At 40.0% G+C, this 21906-nt stretch overlaps 3 protein-coding genes across 3 annotated transcripts; 2 read left to right on the top strand and 1 right to left on the bottom strand.

Moving 5' to 3' along the window:
- Positions 1-177: 177 nt before the first annotated feature.
- On the bottom strand, positions 178-5381 carry LOC307260113 (sialic acid-binding Ig-like lectin 5). The gene is made up of 8 exons (XM_080040246.1): positions 5340-5381; positions 3945-4349; positions 3251-3562; positions 2906-3169; positions 2082-2357; positions 1522-1624; positions 1258-1423; positions 178-580 (listed from the first exon to the last, which is right to left on the bottom strand). The coding sequence occupies exons 1-8, from the start codon at positions 5368-5370 to the stop codon at positions 422-424; spliced, it is 1716 nt and encodes a 571-aa protein (XP_079896372.1). The 5' UTR covers positions 5371-5381; the 3' UTR covers positions 178-421.
- A 1197-nt stretch (positions 5382-6578) lies between these two features.
- On the top strand, positions 6579-11440 carry LOC307259685 (NLR family CARD domain-containing protein 3-like; the record flags this gene model as incomplete). Its single annotated transcript, XM_080039629.1, has 7 exons — positions 6579-6906; positions 7506-7583; positions 7728-7778; positions 7900-9709; positions 9962-10048; positions 10804-10971; positions 11116-11440. The coding sequence occupies 7 exons, from the start codon at positions 6579-6581 to the stop codon at positions 11438-11440; spliced, it is 2847 nt and encodes a 948-aa protein (XP_079895755.1).
- A 2978-nt stretch (positions 11441-14418) lies between these two features.
- LOC307259684 (sialic acid-binding Ig-like lectin 5) lies at positions 14419-20120 on the top strand (the record flags this gene model as incomplete). Its single annotated transcript, XM_080039628.1, has 8 exons — positions 14419-14464; positions 14558-14911; positions 15063-15362; positions 15494-15799; positions 16849-17019; positions 18117-18287; positions 19141-19219; positions 19886-20120. The coding sequence occupies 8 exons, from the start codon at positions 14419-14421 to the stop codon at positions 20118-20120; spliced, it is 1662 nt and encodes a 553-aa protein (XP_079895754.1).
- Between the last annotated feature and the right edge of the window lie 1786 nt (positions 20121-21906).

The raw sequence follows: 21906 nt of genomic DNA, 5'->3' as shown, positions 1-21906 counted from the left end.
TGCAGCTGCTGTAACAAATGCAATGGGAGGAGCGGAATGGTAAGACCGAATCTAATCTGAGAGTCTATGCTTGTGTTCGTTGTAGAATAGACAGATGATGAAATGATGAAAGCTTCTTTTATTAATCCCTTTTTTCATCTTTTATTACAAAAAAGCACAGAGGTAGGTCACGGGCCAACACTCAATGAGAGGAGTCAGAAAAGTATCAATATGGAGATTATGAGAGTGACAGCCATAACTATGGTGACGCAAGAGATCGCAGTGGTGTATGGCTGTGAAATGCTGGTGACATGAAGATAAAGATGTACAATATATACAATAACTGAACGTTACATAAACTATGCATTACTATCAGTATGAGAATGAATCTGAAGTCTATAGTGTGAGTTAAATGTAGCATATAGATCAAGTGACAGTAAGTTCAGAGGATCTCCAAGTAGATGGCTGTCTCTGCGTCGGCCACGGCGGTGCCCTGCACTTCTCTTGTGCCTCGGACTCCCAAACCCGCTCGTCTGTCTAGTCCTCCTCCTCCCTCTCCTCCTCTTCTTCTCTCCCCACCTCTCCTGCCCATCTGACGCTTCTGAAAAAAGGGGACATGATGTTGCTAATCCTTTAAAGTGCGCTATGTAACTTTGGGTGTGTCAGAGAAGTGATTATTTTCTAAAGTATAGTCTCATAACTGAATAAACAAACTTTATTCACAGAAAGAATTGGCAGCCTGGAACACAGTTTGAAGTTAGAAAAAGTTACTGTTTTACTGTTGGTGTTTACAGGAGAAGGGCCCACATTATTGGTAAATAAACATATTCTAGTCTTACGTTTGGTTCCAGGTGCCACGTAATAATTTATTTTATTTATGACGGTAGAATTATTCAATACTAAGAATTGCATGTAGAGAAAATATGCATTGTAAACTAACTGCAGGCTCAGTAAATATAAACTAATGACCCTCCCCTGAAACAACATAGTGCACCTTTAAAATTGGGAAATGAGAAGAAATGGGAGATTTTTGTCTGTATGTAATGCCCTCTAGTTTCCAAGGGCATAGCCTGCACTCAGAGATCAAGATAATGAAATACCCAATGACATGTGGTAAAGTCATTACACACACACACACACACACACACACACACACACACACACACACACACACACACGCACAAACAGACCAGGCATATAGGCTATGAAATGAAACAACGGTGACCGTGGGTTCTGTTTGCCCGCACTGTAGATTGGCCTAAATGATAAAACAAGTACCTGCTTTGTATGGACAAAAAGAGGTGTGCAGTTTTGGTACACAAGTTGGTAGCTGCCGTTGGTGTAGATGTGAGTCACTTCTGTGCAGTTAATGTAGAGGGGAGCCCTGTCCTGATAAATCCCCAGTCCCTCAGGATACACGGCCGGGCGTCTGCTCAGGGCATGTCTGAGAGGAGCAGAACAGGTTTTGTGAACCTCACAACAAGCAAGTGTGAAACTGAAGTGAACGTTTGGCTTCAAAAGGATGAGTTGCTTCACACATACTTCCCAGCTCTCTTTCTGCAGCAGTAGAACATGAGAGGCAGAAAGAAAATGAACAGGCAGACGGCCACAGCAGGTATCACCAACCACAACCAAAGGGCTGTCTCTGTGTATGGTCAAAACAAAACAGAGCAGCGGTGGATCATCAGCATATGATGTAAAACAATACAATGATTAAACATTTTTTTTCTCGCTCTCACATATGGGATTATAGTTTAACTCTTATTGTTTGTGACTGTAGCCTGATGTAATGGCTTCATTAAATATTCCAAAATAAGATCAGCAAAATATTTTAAAAACGTAACATGTTAAGCACTGCATTATCAAGAAATATAAAATGGACTGTCACAAGGAAATAGCTCTTAGTATTGTTCAATGAGGTTTTAATTGCAGCATTTTCTAATGCTTTCTTTTTCTTATTGTCTTTTACTCATGTTTACCAGCTTCAGGCATTTTGCACAAATGTTTCGGGACCAGTAAAAAAAAAACACAGTAGAGTAAAAACTAGAGGCAGAGCTGTTGTCTTTGTTAGAGTGAAACAACAGCAGTGCTTTTAAACACACCTTGTCCTCCCTGCAGCACCATCAGGGAGTCATTGCCCAGTGCATTGACAGCAAAGCAGATCACCGTCTGTGGTTTGTCCATGCGGCCCGTCAGAGTGGCTGTTAACAGTCCAGGCTCAGACGTCACCGACATGTTGTAATCACGAGGTGGAAAAGTCCCGTTCACGCTCCAGGTGACTGCTGGTTTGGGGTTGGAGGCGACTGAACAGCGACACAGCAGCACCTCCCAATCGTCCACAACACAGTCGGAGGAGAGCCGGAGGATGACGGGTTTATCTGCAGGAGAGAGTGAGACATATGTCTAAAATTTGAATATTTACTTTTTAATTCTGTATGTCTTGAAACAATACGTTTAGTTTTTATATACTGTAGGTGATATATTATAACCCTGTCACCATATTGTGTCTTCTCTTTACATATTCCATTTGTATAATTTTGGCTACATTCAAATTGAAGCGTTTCGAAGGGTGTCTTCAAGAAATCCCTTATGACACTTTAAAGGACAACTTAAAACCAGCAGAAAATCTGTTTTTTGTTGACTTCTAGCTATTTATCGTCTCATAAGTGTACTCCAGGTTGTGGTCAGTGCACTGTGACCTCACTGTTGGGTGTGGTTACAGGTGCTACACAAAACACTTAACTATCCACTCCAGACCTGTAAGAGATGAGAGTGGTAGCTGCTGCAAAAAAAGGTAGGGAATCTGTGCTTTATAGCTAGGTGCTATTGTACTTTTTTGTTAGCTTTGAAAAAATGCAGGTTCTGTTTGTTGTCAAAAAGTGGAAATGTGTCTATCACCATAACTACGATTAGGTACTAATATTACATTGTATATTCAGTGGCGTTGACCGGGACTCTCCTCGTCCAATCAGGTTCTGTGCTGAGCAGCGGATCCTCATGTCTCGGGTCACGTTGAACACGCGGACTGTGTGTGTGCGCTGGTGCAGGTGCACTGTGCGGCCATGTTGACTGTAGGACCACCGGTACTCGGACACCGGAGGGTCAGCTTTACATGAGCACACCAACAAGGCATTGCCCCCCTCCTGCACTATCAGGGACTGCACCTGAACCATTACATCTTTTGGAGGGACTAGAGAGAGTGAAAAAACAAGAAGGCATTAGTGTAAGATGAGCCAAAAAACACAAAGATACTAGTCAAAACTATACCTACATGTCACGTGCAGATCCTTGGAAGCGGTCAATGCCTTTGCTCCTGGGTAGCTGACTTCACATGTGAGCTTGGGTTTCACCTGGTGTGACACAGTGAAGGACAGTGAGGCCAGTAACACCAACCCCTGGGCCTCTGGATGGAGTGTTTTCAACTCTTCATGTCCAGTGCTGTTCAGCTGGACTCCTCTCTCCCATCTCCAGTGCAAAGCAGGAGGTCTGGAGGGGCAGTGATAACCCACAGAGCAGTTCAGGGTGACCAGCTGTCCATCTGTGGCTGACAACATGCCGCTGATAACTGGAGCCTCAGGAGTGTCTGTCAGGGTAGAAAACATCCATGAGTATTATTGTGTTTTACAGCCATTATTGTGGTTTATGTGTCCCTGGTTTCCATATGTATGTAAATATAAGAGATATTTAATCAGTCAGTCAGCCCACATGTGATAGTGTGTGTGTACTCATTGTATGAGTGTTTCGGATTTAAAAAAAAAATGCCATTTGAATATAGTCTTTTAAGGACAAAATGTGCTTGTTTACTCTTGTCGCTCATTCAACATAAAAAGTGTTCTGTTAATTTATCTATGTTTGGCATGATGGTTCGGAAGGGAAGAAATATCTACACATCACCTATGCACATTCAAACGAACAGCTGTTTTAAGAAGAGAACAAAGAGGCTGTGTAGTGACTCCGCCACTCACCCGCAACATCCAGATTGAAGCTCCTCGGCTTCCCCCAAAGCAAGTCGCCCCCTCCCTTCAGGGCCATCTCAAACACCCGAGAGTCATCCTGGCTGATCCTCTCCATCTTCACTGAGCAGTCTCCGTCTGCGATTCGCCCAAAGAGGGACGTGCGGCCTTGGAAGTCCCTGCTCACTTGATCCCTATCCTCGCTGTTGAAAGCGGTGCTGCGGAGAGGGAAGAACTTGCCGCCGCCTCTGAACCTCAGCCTGACATCCACCCTCTCCTTCCTCCCCCTGAGAGGATGAGGTGCTGGGGGAGTGAAGGAGCAGGGGATCACCACACAGGAGCCCACAACAGCCTGGACACGGTCAGGCACCGAGGGCTCGGGAGAGACAGCCTGGACCCCCCTCCACAAGGCTGCTGCTGTGATGAAACAGAAAATCAATCACCAATACACGTGACTTGTTCTAGGCTCAGGTTTAATTCATGGGGCTGTTATCCAGTTATCCACAAATACAATTGTGCCACATAATTGCCATGCTTTATGGATTTTTTTTTTGTGTTTTTTTTTATTTGATCTCTATGAAGCCATTTTGCGGAGTGCATAAACCCTCAACACAAACTTGGTGACTTTGGCTTATACACATTATATAATAAAAGAAATTGGATTGATTTTACATGGCCAATAAAAAAGTTTCTGGTCCAAGCTACAAAGCTATCAAAACCAATCATGGAGGTGTAACTTAATTATTCCTTGATCTTCTAGAAATTGCAGAGCAAATAATAACTTTGCACTGACATGTGGTGAGGAGTGCAGTATACCACTGTGTTGTCTGCAAAGGCATGCTATGAACCAGAACTATTTCCCAACAGATATATATTTAGAAAGGGGAAGCGGGCAACTGCACCTCAAATGCTGGAAAATCTACAACACTTAGTTCTTTACACAAATGACATAAATATTCTAAAATCAAAACGATTTTTCAGGAAATCTTTGCAAATGTTTTTTTCAAAAGATTAACTTCACAGAAAATAAATGAGCATATAATAATTAACGCAACATACATGGTAATTCTCTGTGAATATAACATCATTCTACAAGGTTTTCAGCGGGAGACATTCACAAATTAACAATAAATATGTTATCCATCTCTTGGGGTACTGTGGCGAAGTGTCCCTATAGGAAAGAAGGCTGAACCCCAAATTGCTCCTGATGGTTTACTTTCAACCTGCATGGTAGCTACTGCAATTGTTGGATAAAAGCGCTATATACCGTCAGTGCAATCCATTTACCATCTTACACATAAAAAAGGTGATATGGGGGATAAAGGGTCCTAATTTTATGAGGTAACCACGCCTGAATAGTGAAAAACCTTGAAATGAATACAGATATATAATGCATGAATTACTCACCAAAAATGAGAAAGACAGTGTCCACATGCATGACTGCAACCCTGCTCTATCAATACAGACAGGGGGAAGGATGAACATCAGGGCACAGAGGGGGAAGTTGTGTTTCATTTTGCTCCTGGTACCATGACTTCACTTTGATGCCTGTTCTTCCAGTCTTCCAACATCATCTACTTATAACATTAATCTATTAAATATCATCAAGCCACTTGCTCAACATTTTATTTTACAATCAATGGTAGGTTTGCAACCTTACAATTATTTAAACATGTCAAAAGATTCAAACACTTAATCAAGCGGAGGAACTAGGTACTGTTAGTAAGGGAAAGAAAGACCTCAGCAACTATCTGTGAGACAACACATGACAATGGATGAGTCACTCTCATGCTGTTGGCTATTTCCACAAATGTTACAACAACTGATTGTGTTCAAGTCTGATTCCCTCCGTCCATACGGACCGTCCTGATCTCTTATGTGATAAAAGTTTTAGCGATAAAAGTTTCATAGAGGGTGAAATAAAAAAAGATTAATTAATAACTTTTCTGACTGACACTGGTATAGCTGTTCTTCTGACAATAATAATAAGGTCAATGCAAGTAGATTATCACAGTTATGTAAAAGGTTGGGTGCAAAAGCCATAAGTTTCTTTTGAAGGTCTAAAAACAGAATGTTTACACATTTTAATCTTACACAGAAATATATGAAGTATGAGACTGTTAGTCAATTTCATCTATCAGCATTGGACTTGATTTTTGAAATCACAATGTGTTATGAGACGTTGTGTGTTACTTCCAAGTCACTGGAGTGGATTGCTATGAAAGTTCAAACAAAAGTGATTAAGGAGCGGCAGGGACAAAGAATGGTAGTCTATGAACTATGGACCCTTGTTTGAATTGCTGCCTCATGCCATGGGACTCCGCCCCCATACACCTTAAGAAAGAACTCAAACACCTTTCCTGCCATTACTCCTGACTGCAACGACAGGACTAGACGAGAGGAGAAAATGACACAGAGCACAATAATAAAACATATTTTTAAGGTAAGCATTTTCATCATTATTCAATTATTCTTTCATACTGCATGTTTATGTTTCTCATTGTGATAAATGTAAAGCCACAATTCAAAGTTACAAATGACTGTGCTCTTAAGTAATTATCCATAATGTACTACTCTACTATTTTTTGAGCATGACATTTTGTGACGTTGTTGGTTTCATTCCTCCTGTCGGTATTTTCTGAAGCCATGAACTCAGCTCAGCAGTTGCTCCGGTCTCAGAGAGACTTGTTGCTGAACTGGACTTGTGACCACCCAGCACCCTTGCTGCGTTGGTTGTGTGATGCTGAGGTGCTCACCTCCGTCCACTACCTGTCTCTGCTGGAGAAGACACCTTCCAATGCTGTGGCCCAGGCTCTAGAGACGGTGTGTGCCACTGAGGAGAGCAGCCGACGCTTCCTGCAGGTGCTGAGGGATGTGCAGGATTATTACTGCAGAGATCTACAGGTCTGGGTGGAGAAACACTGCAGGAGCGAAGCCGTTGCTAAGCCAGTGGCTGCACCTGTAAGAGTTGAAGGTGAGCTTGCTTTGATATACTGGTGATGACTGCATACTTGGATGGATTATTTATACAAACAGGTGCATTTACAGATAGAGGAAAGGTGAATACTATTGCTTTGCAAAACGTTCCATTCACTGAAAGACTGAGTCTTAAGACAATCAATCGAGTAACAAGGTGCAAGAAAATTATTAACAGGATACAATCAACTGTGATGCCTTGCCAAGTAACTTTTGCTCACTTTGGCAATAAAAGAGTGTGAATGAGGGGGTGGCAATGGTCGGTTGGTCATCTCAACAACTTTAGAATGGATTAACATACATTTTTTTACCCACTCATCAAAGGATGAACTTCATCGACTTAAAATGTTGACTTGACCAGCAAGTCTTCTAGATTGCGTTGTTATGCGGTTGTAATGTATGTATCCAGCATGGTATACAGTATAGCAATTTGTATATGATGAGCTATGTTAGAAAAATGCATGCAACACAGTCTCCTGTGAATCTGACATTAAGGAAATGCATGGTATCCAAATAAATGTGTAATAACACCATGTATAAAACATATAAAACAAACATATAATATGTGTTATTTACAAAACCCTGTGATATCCACAGAAAAGAAGTCTAAAGGTCCCATTGCTAAACTGTTCAGAGGAAAGAGTAAGGGATTTACCTTGACTGCTGAGGTTAAAGGTATGGATTTAAATTGTTTTTAAACTAGATTTGAGAATAATATATATATTATTTCTGAAGTGTTTTATTTTTTGATACAATTAAACCCATGACTGGATCCCATGTTTTAAAAATGTATTAAAGTGAAACAATCTTATTTTGCAGCTAAAGAAGAACTGAAACCAAACAGGAGTGTAAAGCTGGCCAACATCAGAGGTATGTCGATAATAAAGGTTAACTGCACGAGATAATTCAAAATATTTATCTTATAGAAAACTGAGGAACAATTTCAATCAAATCTGCCGACAATATTTCATCTTCCTGTGTTCCTTTGTAGTTCCCATCTCTGCCCATAAAACAACCCTACTAAAACGCACAGAGCAGTTAAAGAGTTACTCAGAGGGTGAGGGAGTAGCTCTAAACTCAGCGTCTCACATCGAGATCCGCTACACTGACCTGTTTGTGACGGAAGATGATGACTTAGTTGACAGTAGCCAACATGAGTACTTTGACCTTGCGAGCAGACGAGCTCGCATATATGTCCATCAGGCTTGCCAGCGCATCCGGCCATGCCATCTATTGAGCCCCGAAGGAACTTCAGGACGGCCCCCCAAAAGGGTTAAAGTCAAGGGTATTGCTGGTATAGGGAAGAGTGTAGCAGTACAGCGACTGGTCTATGAGTGGGCGATTGGGAAGAACATGCGTGAATTCACTTGCATTTTTGACCTACGCTTCAGAGAGCTCAATCTGATCGAAGAACCACTTAGCTTATTGGAGCTGCTTGGAGAACGGTTCCGGTACCTGAAGGAAGCTCTACCTGATCTATTCACCTCACCAAGCTCTTTGCTCTTCATCTTAGATGGATTAGACGAGTTCAAGTTCCCCTTAGACTGGAACTGTCCAGACAAACACCTTGACATTGGTTCAAAGGTGCCAGTGTCAGAGCTGATGGTTGCTTTAGTCAAGGGAAGCCTTCTCCCAGAGTCATCAGTCATTCTCACGACTAGACCTTCTACTGAAGCTCCCAAGCGTTTCTTCCAGAGATGTTGTGTGGTGCTGGGCTTTGAAGAAGACCAGGTGAAGGAATATACCACCAAGTTCTACGAAGACCCAAAAGTTGCTCAAAAAGTCTATGAATACATCCTGAACAATGACAACCTTTTTGTGCTGTCCTTCATCCCTCTGTACTGCTACATCATCTGCACTGCTATGGCTGACTTCTTTTCTTCAGGAAATGAAGACGTTGGCGACTCAATGTCTCTAGAGCTCAACCCGCCCAGAACAGTCAGCGAGGTCTACTTCTGCTACCTGTTTACTGCAGTCAAGCACCATGCACTGAGGGGGAGTGCAGACAGAAGTACCCCTAGATCTGAGGTTCTCTCACAAGCAAAGCAACAACTGTCAAACCTGGGAAAGCTGGCTTATGAAAGCCTTCTACAGAAAAAGATCATGTTCAACAGAGAGGATCTGGAGCACTACGGTGTTACACCTGCTGATCTTCAGAGCACCTTTCTCTGTCACATCCTCCAGCCTCTCAAAGAAGAAACAGTTGAGATGTTCTCTTTCTTTCACTTGACTGTTCAAGAACATCTGGCTGCCCTCTACTGCGCAATAAGTCTCTTCAGCCAGGAGGACGTAATCCAAGCTATGGATTTATGGTGTTTTGGACAACGTCCACCATCCACCGCAAGTGCACCTCTGCAAAACAAAGACCTCAGCATGGACAAGCTGGAGAGCCTTCAGATGTTCACACGCTTCTTCATGGGAATGCTCCGAGCCCGACTGTCGGGTCAGTTGGATGGCCTTGTTCTCTCCCCCATGGAGCAAGGGGATGGCATCCCCGCCATGCTGGGTTTGTGGTTCCAAGACCAGTTTAAGAGCAGGACGCTTGAGAATCAGGCAGCACTGAATCTTCTCCACTGCCTGATGGAGTTCCACACAGAGGAAGCCACCAGCATGGCAGCACCAGAGATCAAGAAACTCAACCTGTTCAAAATGAAGCTGAGTGTTGTGGACTGTGCTGCCATGCACTACGTACTGCAGTACTCTCCACACAAGCTACAAGAACTCAATGTAGGCTACTCCAACATTGGAAACAGAGGACTCAACCGCCTGGGGCCAATTCTGCATCGCTGTGAATCTCTCTAGTGAGTAATTGATTATACATTAACCTGTCGTAGGCATTGCATTACCATTTGAATACTTGGCAATAAAAGATAAGCCCTGCGTATGCTTTGATGTCTGTCTGGGTGCTCACACTGTGATAGACAACATATCCAGGGTTAGACATGGGATGGACTCTTTAGCCCCTGCCTGAACAAATACAGCAGTTAAGATAATGAATGAACGAAAAGTAAACCACTTCACTAAGGTCTAATGCTTTTTTTGTTCTCTTTCAGCTTGAGATACAACTGCCTGGATAGACGAGCAGCTATTTTAGAATCAGCAGTCCTGAAATCAAAAGAGTGCCAAGTGAAAAAGCTCTTGTAAGTCATAAAAGTATTATTTACATCTATCATAACATTACTTTGAAAAATGAACATTAAGGGTTATAAAATAAATACATGAAAAGTGCTTACTATTATTAATAGTAGGAATTTATTGGCATTTTATTATATTTCTTTCCCAATAATATTATAAATTACGACTTGCCAATTGTGAGATGTATTTAAACTGGCAGTAGTGAGATGGAACCATATATCAGACTGATACCTCCAATCCACACACCGATCCAAATTCTGTAGCCGAAAGAAAATTAATTTTTCAGGCAATAACTACACATGAAAAAAATATTTTTGTAATTAAAAGTACTGCAATTATATCTACTGTAGTTCATTTTTTTTAATTAACATTCTTCCACTGCAATTGAAATATTTTCTTTACACTTTCAAAACCTTGTGTATGACTTGAATGTCAAAATCCAAAACGCAGATAGGCTATCAGAATAAGATCGGAATTTATAATTAGTGGATTGGTGGATCTCCAGTAGTGACAGTGTTTTCTCCTTGTCTCAAGCTACTGACTGCAACACTATAAAAAAGGCCTTAAAAGCTCCCTGCAAACATAATCTAATTTAGTAAAAGTGAAATTCAAAAGTTTTTAACACACCTCCCTCAGGGAAAGAAATGCAATGCTCCTCTCAGACTTTTCAAGATATGCAGATACCCTGGTTCCAAGCCCTTATTATGAGTCATTGGATAACTGTATCTAGGTTATTTAACACAGTTTTACTTCATAACAGTATGTGCGGCAATAACCTGGGTCCAGATGGTGTTTTGGAGCTGTGGAACGCTCTAGAGCACAACACCACCGTGGAGGAGCTCTATCTGGACATCACCGGCATTACAGAGAGAGGAACAGAAAACATTGTCAACTGCCTTGGCAAGAACACCTCTCTGAAGACACTGACGTAATTATTTAAACACACTAACTTCTAATCAGTCAGTGTTCTCAATGCTGCATTTAGTGAAAACACTGCCATCTAGTGTGAGTAAATGCCTTGTCACAATGAAAAAGTTAAAACTCTTATCTGGTTATTTTTCTCCCTTATCAGCATTGCTGGGAATGACATCGGAGAGACGGGGCGAAGAAGGCTGAGGGAACTTGAGCAACGTCGACCGGGATTGAGAATTATTTCAAACTTTGTGGACGACCTCGGATTACTTCAGGCCTACCTGGACTGGGTGGAGGAGATCCGGGCTGACAGAGACCAAATGGATTCAGTGAAGAACGCAGACGCCTTGCAGTCGGTGCTGAATGGGCTCCAGATGGCCGGAGAACACATGGAGAAAGGAGAGAACGCAGAGAAAGCCAAAGAGCTCGAGACAAAGATTGTGAAGCTGCTGAAGACTTCCACAGGTCTGACTGGAGGAAGATAAACCACAAGTCATGTAGCATATTGTGTCTGGGTATAGGGCTCCATCTGAAGTGGCAGACACTTCACCACGAGTCAATCGACATTCTGACTTTTGTAAAAGTAGAATTCATATTAACCCTTATTTTCTGCTTGGTTTCATAGACATGAACATTCTTGGACAAATCAAAAAACATTTCTTTTAACTAGTTAGAATAAATGAAAAAGCCTTAGCAAAGCTTTCGAGCAGCAACATGGCCTCACTATTAACTCTTACTGGGATCATGTACATTAGATATAATTGTAATTTTGAAGCTTGATGATCAATAATGCTGCTTGTGTTAATTATTATTTTTTTTTTTTTTAAGATTTTTTTTTTTTGCATTTTTATGCTTTATTGATAATGTAGAGACAGAGTTGAAATTGGACAGAGAGGGGAGTGACATGCAGAGAACGACCACAGGCTGGAATCGAATCCGGGTCCGCTGCTGGCCGAGGCCCTTGCTTGTGTTAAGTTGTATGAGTCTGTAGTCGTCTGTAGTCTAAACCTTTTCATGATTGTGTTTTTGTCCATTAAATAATCACTCTAAATGTAAATCCTGGGATGATTATTCAACAATTACACCAAAGGAATGATTTCATTTATATACTGAGACAATCCCAAGCCAAGTAACCTCACCAGGCACTCCTTTGATGGTGGCGCTGGTTACTGTCTGCTACCACAGAGAAGATACAGAAAAACACCTCTCAAAACCATAGATGGTATATAAAACACATGGACATTAGGGTAAAATACAACGTGTCCTGTTCAGTTTTCCAACATGTGAGTATACTGCCATCTAGTGTCAGTTATGAGTTATTTCATACTTTATCTGTAAAATCGGAAATTACCTCACAAAGGCGGGGAAAGGTTGGAGCTGGAGCAAATTCAGCCAGGACTCTGGATGACAGCAAACTTTGCCAGACTGCTAACCAGAAAAACTTTGTAGAGCTGCCTCAGCCATCTGCAGATCTGATTAAAGGAAAATAAGAACACGATTTTGAGTTTTTGTGTGTGCGTGTGTGGGGGCATTTGTTTTCATGTCTTTGCAAGCCCCACTGACAAAACAAACTGCTAAATGTTAAAGTCTAGGATGTTGAGTGCAACTGAAAAATGCAAGTCAAAATTGTTGTGCATATCATGATGATGATTGTCTTTTGGGATTACCGAAAAGTAGACAGATTGTATTTTTTCATAAAGAAAATGTTTCCTTATATTTTGCTACCTTAAATTCAGCCTGATTATGATGTTATGTTATGTTAAAGAGAAAATAATAAAAATTAAAGTCAAACAAAGATAAAGTAAACATAACAAAAAAATAATTTAAATGATTTTCTTTGTCTTGTTTTAAAAAAAATATTTCTATACGCTTTTGTATGTATGTTTTGTCTCGCCATAGGTCTTAGTTCTGACTTTAGGAACAGTTAAAAAGCCTTTACCAAAGGACTTGGTGGTTAATCTAGAGGGTGCATAGACTTAAAGCAATGAAAAGGGCTCCTATTTACCCTGAACAATCAAGAGACAACGCCATGTACAGCTGCGTATTGTCGTACATAGCTATCAAGATTTAATAATTTAATTGGATTAAAACAAGTTTCTCTGAATTGTTGCTGTAGTTATTCAGATGTGTGGCATCTCATTTTTGCCCTCCTTCTACAGCAACTCAACTGAAGTCCTCTTGTCTATATCACTAAGAAAATTAAGAAAACACCTATTTTTTTAATTTACAAAACGTGTAGGTTCTTGAGGCCATCAGTTTCCATAAATGACTCCTCCAAAGGACATGAAGTGGCAAAGTGACACACTAATTATAACTATAGTAATGTTGATATTGCTTCTGTTTTTCAGAGAGTGAAAGGTCAAAAGGGACTACTTTCTTAATGGAGACTGTTCATCTGCTTAGACTGCTAGGCTGGTTCACTGATAATATTGAGCTTTATCTGTTTGTGTCTCTGTTTCTGGTGCTGAGGGACATTTCTAATTAGATGAAAAAAAGTTAACTGAATCAGTTAATATTTCAAATATTATCCTTGACTAATTAATAATAATTTGCAGACATTCCAAATATTCAGTTCTATTCTAGGTCCAAATAGCATGACTGTTTGATTCAGAAGAACATTTTTAATGAGTAAAGTAAGACCAGGGATAAGGACAGAGGTGTGACTGATTATTTTTGATTAGAAAAAAATAAAACAGGAGAACACTTCCACATTTTCATGTAACTGTAATGTGTGCGGGCTGTTTGTTAAACCAGCACACATTTTGAGGAACCTCACTTCTCTGTACATCTTTCATGCCTCTGCTCAAGAGACCTGAAGAATATGTAAGTATTCATACCTTCTATTTAACCAAATCATCAACATGTATTTTAAACATAATACAAAAAAGTGTACATTTTATGATACTTGACTTTGGATAAATTAAATATTTCAGAGTTAGAAATAAACAAAGGGACCGGAAATATAACTATTTATCGAGTTAATCTTTACCATAGTTTCTCATTTAAAGTATCACACATAATTAGGGAGAGTAGGGGGGCTCTCTCAGTCAGTAACTCTAAAACACTGATATTCCCCTAAAAACAATATTTCCATTTGTTTGCATTGAATATATCATCTTCAACTCTCCTGAAATGATAATAATCGTTTTTTTTTATTTTTATTTTTTTTAATCTCAGGTGACATTATTTACATAACTAATAATTTTGATAGAAGACAAATCATGTATACTTTTTTTTATGGTGGTTTCTTCCAGTATATTTTGCTAAGGGTCTCTAGTGACCCTGTCGCGTATCCATGTATGTAAAATGCGTCGGTAGGGTGAGGGTTAAGAAATGCATTTGACAATGGCCTCCAAATAAATCCTATTAAAAAAAACTAAGTGAATTAGGGATGAAATGCACAAACAATCTTAAATGTTCTGTTTATAATCTCCAGAGTTTCTGCCTCTCCTGATGCACAGAGATGGCTGCAGGTCTGAAACTCCTCATCATTTGCTGCCTGCTGCAAAGTGAGTTGATTTTTAAGATTCAAATTCATTTTAAAGTTCCTCATCACTGTTAAGTAGTTTTCACTATTTAAACATTTGTGTCTTGTGTTTCAGGTGCCCAGTGTGGACAGTTTGAGGTCACTGTGTCGCAGCCTTTACAGGTTCTGAAGGGATCCTGTGTCACCATCCACTGCTCCTTTGACATAGAGAACCAATATGAAGCCAATTTAGATCACACATGTAAAGCAGTATGGAAAACTAAAGATGAAAATGGGCCAGTTGTGTTTGATAGTACTGAACAAACTAAAACACGCGGAGAATTCCAGGGAAACCTGAAAAAAAAAGATTGCACCACAACCCTGAATAACATGCAGGACAGTAATAAATATCTCTTCAGACTGGAATGCAACAATGCCTTAAAATATCATTTTATAAATCCATCAGATATAGTGGATATTACGGTCGAAGGTAAGTTTCATGTTCATGTTTTATCTTTTAAATTTCCCATTGTCTACACCTTAACCCAGATGTGGACTTATTGGGCATTGCAAATCAAATAATCAATCTTAATGTAAATATTTTTTATTGAGTGACTGGTTCAAATGTACCTTCATATCAGATGACCAAACCAGACCAATTCTGACTCCGTCCATACTGGAGGTGAAGGAGGGAGCTTCAGTGAGTCTGACGTGCTCTGCTCCTGCTCCCTGTCTGTCTCATCCTCCTACTCTGACATGGACTCCCAGCCTGGGTCACAGGCAGGAGAACCACATCCAAAAGGGAGTCATAACCTCTGCTATGAACTTCAATGCCTCTCACCTCCATGATGGAGAGACAATCTCCTGTACTGCAACCTACAGCAAACAAAATGGCAGAACTGAGGCATCTGTTTCCACAAACTTAACGGCTGCTGTTTCATGTGAGTTCATTAGTCCTCTGCTGCAATCTATTAATTGAATCAACATTAGAGGTTGTTTTTGTCACATTGTTTTATTAATGCATATTGAACATTACTTTACTTGACCTGTATCTTGTGTACGGTCATTACAGTTGCTCCACAGATCCTGCCCTCTTCTAATTGCACCCAAACCTCAGCCCAGCTCTCCTGTTCCTGTGAGACTGTGGGGAACCCTTCTCCCTCCATCCGTTGGTATTTGGATGGGTTACCTGTCGATCACTCCGACAACTTTTCAATCAGCTCTGAGCCTCTAAATGGCACAGGTCTGAGGAGCATCATTGATGTGAATCAATCACAATGGAGGGATCTTTCTACCTTGCTCTGCCGCAGCTCCAACTCCCTGGGATCTGCCAGTCAACGCTTTTGTGTCAACAGTGTTCAAACCTTTGCAGGTCAAGGTATGTCAACTAAATTTCGTATTTTCAACAACACTGTACTGATGCATGTTCTAGTAAATAAAACAGCTCAATACCTCTGGAAGAAATTAAAGCTGGAGTCAGTAATTATTGAGAATACTACTTATACGCACACAAGGTACGTATCAGTAGCTGATTGTGAGAGATATTTACTGATTTAAACAAAAAGGAATTTTGACAACAAGCTGACTCCATAGCTGACTCCATCTTTATGGGCCAGGGTGTTTTCATAGAATCTTAAGCTACCAATACTATAGTTGCTTGTCTTTATCGATTTCTCCTTTTTGCAAATGTACCATCAGTCTACACATCTGGTAAACTAAGTAATAAGGTTTTTGGTGCCATCATTTTCTTGAAAGTGTATGGCTTCAAGTAGGTTTTGGATTGACTGATCAAAAGAAAAATTGATATTTGACGAATTTCACATTATTTTCACTCTGGTGTGTTTTTGCATGTGTTTCTGTAAATATTGGCTTCCTCTTTGAGGTGTGAAAACACCCTGTTTTCTGCCATTTACGATGTGCATGTTCATACTCTCGATTTTAAAATAACTCATATTTTTTATCTTGATTTAGATTGAAAAAGCTGAAACAATCTATTAGTTGATTGACCGAAAAAAGAATAATTATTCTCATTAGAACCATTTGGTCGACAATCCTATGTCAAGGGTCAAGGTCACTGTGATATGATTCCTCTTAACCACAATACTCAAGAGCGCTTTGAGGGATTTTCTTTAAAATTGGTTTTGATTAGATTTTGGAGGTCAAATGTCAAAGGTTACTGCAACCTTACCTATTGTGAGGTAGCAGTGAACGTGTACCTTATAGTAGCTCATAGGAGCTATACCTTCTTTAAATCATTGCCTACCACTTCTGTACTCTCACTTTGTGGACATTGTATGCCACACAGAGGCATTTAACTGCCAGGTGCTAGTTCTAGTTTTGCTATATTAGTACATCTCATCTTTCACATTTGCGAGCTTGAGTGAACATGACTTTACTTGACCTGCATCTTGTGTATGGTCATTACAGTTGCTCCACAGATCCTGCCCTCTTCTAATTGCACCCAAACCTCAGCCCAGCTCTCCTGTTCCTGTGAGACTGTGGGGAACCCTTCTCCCTCCATCCGTTGGTATTTGGATGGGTTACCTGTCGATCACTCAGACAACTTTTCAATCAGCTCTGAGCCTCTAAATGACACAGGTCTGAGGAGCATCATCGCTGTGAATCAATCACAATGGAGGGATCTTTCTACCTTGCTCTGCCGCAGCTCCAACTCCCTGGGATCTGCCAGTCAACGTTTTTGTATCCACAGCGTTGAGTCAAGCCAAGGTCTGTCTTATGTGTGCGGATTGAAAATGTTTTTAGTTGTTTAGCAGCCCTCTGCGTTTCTTCAAATAATTAGTATAATCCATTTAAATGTAGTATTTTCAACAACAATATATACCCTTGCGTGTTCTCGTACATAATACAACTTATGGCTTCTATAAGAAATTAAGGGCCAGGGTGTTTTCATAGATTCATAGAGATACTTGTCTTTATCGACTTCTCCTTGCTGTAAACGTACCATCTGGTACACGTCTTCTTAAATTAGTCGGGAGGTTTGTGGTGCCATCCTTTTCTCGAAAATGTATGGCTTGAAGTAGGTATGGGATTGACTGATCAAAAGCAACATTGATATTTGACGAAATTCACACTATTTTCACATTTGTGTGTTTTTGAGGGTGTGTGTGTTAATATCTGCTGCCTCCTCGAAGTGTTAAAACACCCTGTTTTCTGCCATCTACGATGTCCGTGTTCAGTAGGCTATGTTGTTTTTAAAATAACTCAAACCAAATTTACTTTGAAATGTATTACATGTATAACATAATAATTGATCTGGTCTCTGAATGTTCTCGATTAAGATTGAATAAGAGCCAGGCAACTATTAAATGTACTCATTAGTTGATTGACGAAAAAAAAATGGCTGTCAATAATTTTTACAAGCGATAGTTTTCAAAGGAAAAATGCAAATATTCAAATTCAAAATAAGAGGATTGGCAGCTTTTTCTCATTACTACCATTATTACCCGTTGGTCGAACTACAAGTTATTTGCGTATACATTTTTCAGTTTTCAATTGATCGAATAACATAGAAAAATTAACTGACAATCATAGGTCAAAGATCAAGGTCCCTGTGACTTCATGGCTCATAAACGCAATATCTCAAGAACGCTTTGAGGGACTTTCGTTCCATTTTTCATATTTGCAAGCTTGATTGACTTTACTTGACCTGCATCTTGTGTACACGGTCATTACAGTTGCTCCACAGATCCTGCCCTCTTCTAATTGCACCCAAACCACAGCCCAGCTCTCCTGTTCCTGTGAGACTGTGGGGAACCCTTCTCCCTCCATCCGTTGGTATTTGGATGGGTTACCTGTCGATCACTCAGACAACTTTTCAATCAGCTCTGAGCCTCTAAATGACACAGGTCTGAGGAGCATCATCGCTGTGAATCAACCACAATGGAGGGATCTTTCTACCTTGCTCTGCCGCAGCTCCAACTCCCTGGGATCTGCCAGTCAACACTTTTGGTTCCACAGCCTTGAGCATCAAACCTTTGCAAATCAAGGTCTGTCTTCTGTGAGCGGATTGAACATGTTATTGATTGGTTTGAAGCCCTCAGCGTTTCGTAATAGAATCTGTATCATCCAAATAAGTTTTATATTTTCAACAAAACTATACTGGTGCATGTTTATTGTACTGTATATAATACAGTTCATGGCTTCTGTAAGAAATTAAGGGCCAGGGTGTTTTCATAGAATCTTTTGCTGCCAATACTAGAGATACTTGTCTTTATCAACTTCTCCTGTCCTCAAATGTACCATCAGTGTTCAAGTTAACTTTTAAAATGAGTAGAGAAGTTTGTGGTGCCATCCTTTTTTCTTGAACTTTTCTTTCTTGAATTATCACAAACTGTACAGCTTAAAGTAGGTATGGGATTGACTGATCAAAGTCTAATTGATGTTTGACGAATTTCGCACAATTTGGTTTTGACATTTGTGTGTTTTTGCAAGTGTGTCTGTGTGCATATCTGCTGCCTCTTTGTGGTGTTAAAACACCCTGTTTCCTACCATCTAAGATGTGCGGTCTCAGTATGTCCCTTTTAAAACATCTCACACCAAATTCCTGTATTGACTGTAGGGACTGTACACTATTTATTTACACAAGTAACAACCCACCAGGCTAAATTTTATATACATTATGTCCAAACTTTTCAGGAATTATTTCTTGTCTGAATTATTTCTTTATCCTAATCTTCTGTTTTCCCTTTTGTGTTTCAGACAAAGTGATGTTTCCAGTCTTCATCAGCACCATTGTTGCACTACTAGTACTAGTATGTGCCCTGCTGTTTGTTATCAGGTTAATAGTTTACAATTTCATGTTTATTTGAAACTTTAAATTAAGTTTTGAATTGTTGAGCTATATCAGTTACATTAGGGTCATGCACTACAGCACCAAGTTACTTTCAGTTGTTTACTGTATGCTGACTGACAGATGATTTTTGCCGGTAATTTTTTGTTTGATTTTTTACTTTCTCAATTGTCAAAGATTTTATCGAGTTGTTAAAAAAATGAGATGGAAAAAATATAATTAAACACTAAATCACATATGTCATGTGTTTTAAATGTCCTACTGCATTTTCAGGGCTCTGAAGACTCACCAAAAGCTCCCAAATAGTGAGTACACAGGTGACACCAGAAGAGCTTCTGTGAACCAACTTCTAACAAGCGGAGAGGAAGATGAGGTACTTTACTTCAACTTTACTTTCTACTTTGAGTAATTGAACTGGATTAGCAGTTTGTTTGTATCACTGACATCTCTTTTATTGTAGGTACCCAAACCAGAGAACATTCAGGTTGACACCAATGAGCTAAGCCCGGCAGACGACGCCCCTCCTGCAACTATCTCTGAACCAAACAACACCAACCAGCCAAACTCTGGGCCGAACGATGCAGAACGAGACCGTAAAAGCTCAGAGAAGGCCAACGACGAAGGTGCAGATGTGATTTACTCGAATGTGACTAGGAAGAAAAGGAGTAAGAAACAGAAGGGAGTGGAACCCGTGGACATGCACCCGCCTGGTGGCTCCTTTCTGGAGGAGGAAAGGTGCATGTCGGGTGAGGTGTGCAGCAATTTCTTAAACCAGGCGCTGGAGATGGAGTGTCTTTATGATGAAAAGGAGCCTAGAAATGTGAAGAAGGAAGTGGAATGTGAATATGCCCAGGTTAAATTTAAAGACAAGAGTGCTGTTTACAAATAGATTACAGTTCTGTATTGCTGTGGATGGTGTTAAAGTAACGCTAAAAGAGTTCAATTTGACACCATTTGCGAGTGTATTTGGTCCCACTCAGAATTGGTGTTAAATTAACTCTTTCCACAGTGTTCAAATTTAAGAGTTAAAATATCTCTAAACAGTTAAAAGAGTTTTAAAAAAGTATAAAAGGAAACGGAAGTGTGAAGATTCAGGTTATTTTTTAAATGAGAAGGGGTGGGTGGGGCTTTTCTATAATACTCCAGATATTGTTGTAATAATTCGGAAAGAGTAAATGCACTCTGCCACTGCATATTCTACACTGAAGCATTTAGTGTGTATGTGTGTTTTTTTGTATTTTTCTTGTTTTTTTATGTTGCTTTTAATCCAGCTATGAAATAGGCATGTAAAGATAAACACAATTTTGTTTGTTTGTGGTTTTTAAGAACTTCATTGTTTTTTCTCATCGGCTTATTTTTTAGTATTTTTTAAGTAACAATGCATTTTACGCGATTTATTCTGTTAATGCAAAATTACATAAAATACTGTATATTCACATTCCTTTTGTACTTGATAATGTGTGGCATGTGTAAATCAAGGTATATTTAGTTCATTACTTTGTTTTTAACATTACGTTTTTGCTCAAACTGAACTGGCTTTGGATGTAAACAAGAAGAGTGAGCAATAAAAAATGTGTTTGCAAAAGTAATAGTGTCTTCGTTTTGTGTGTAATGTAGGCCTATGTTTGAATGTAACATACATTGTATGTTGTACATTTGCATCTGTACTCTTGATACTGTTTGAGACATACACTGCGTAACAAGTATTTAGTAAAGTAGACTTTAGAAACCTTTTAAGGCTTCTCAGCGTTCAGGCTCAGTGCTTTAAATGAACTCAGCAAGTTTCCTGTTTGAGACTGAATAGAACAGTGTGGGGGTTGGTGGTGGGCTTGAGCACAGCAACAGATCAGTGGGCCAACACAGACACATTCAGACAGCAGCTCATCTGGTCCGGTAAGTCCTCTTGTCCATATCACTCAAAAACAAATAGGAATCCAGATACTTTAAAATTCTACTTTTGCAGTATTACGTTTTTGATATACAGAATAATGTCTATGGCTGGTATTAACCAAAACATATGAAAAACTTTGCTGTAATTTGATAAACTTGGAAGTGATTGAGGCCTTGGAGTGTCAATGAATTACATCTCTAGAGGATTTGTAGTGACATACTGTAGTTACAAACCAATATACAGGTGATATACGACTCATACCTAAACATCCGTTCAGTATTCTGATGTAACACCGTGTGAAAGAGCATAATTGCATTGGGGCGACTGTGGCTCAGGTGGTTAAACTGGTTGGCCAATGATCCTAGGGTTGGCGGTTCGATCCCAGCCCGGCCACTTGTGTCATGGTCGTTGTGTCCCTGGGCAAGACACTTCACCCACCTTGCCTCGTGTGAATGTGTATGACTGCTGTATGTTTGAGGTGGTGGTCGGAGGGGCCGATGGCGCTGAATGGCAGCCTCGCTTCTGTCAGTCTGCCCCAGGGCAGCTGTGGCTACTATGGTAGTTTACCACCACCGGTATGACTGTGTGTGAACGAATTGTCTGGAACCCTGTAAAGCGCTTTGAGTATCATGAAAGGCGCTATATAAATCCAAGCAATTATTAATTATTATTAATTATAATGTGCAGAAAGTAATCAATACAAACACTCCATTATCTGACGATAGTGACGGTGATATGGCTATTGTTTTTCAGAGATTGAGAGGTCAAAAGGTGACTCACTGCA

Source organism: Ammodytes marinus (genome assembly GCF_949987685.1).
Source record: "Ammodytes marinus genome assembly, chromosome: 13".
Lineage (NCBI taxonomy): Eukaryota > Metazoa > Chordata > Actinopteri > Uranoscopiformes > Ammodytidae > Ammodytes > Ammodytes marinus.
Note: the sequence above shows the minus strand (reverse complement) of the source record. Positions and strands in the feature narration are given on the sequence as shown.

Excerpts from the sequence above, each read along its gene's own strand:
- LOC307260113 (XM_080040246.1), bottom strand. The coding sequence starts at position 5,370 with ATGCATGTGGACACTGTCTTTCTCATTTTTG. Across the intron at positions 3,563-3,944 it reads CTTCAATCTGGATGTTGCGG|ACACTCCTGAGGCTCCAGTT; the intron begins GTGAGTGGCGGA and ends CTACCCTGACAG. Across the intron at positions 2,358-2,905 it reads AACGCCACTGAATATACAAT|ATAAACCCGTCATCCTCCGG; the intron begins GTAATATTAGTA and ends TCTCTCCTGCAG.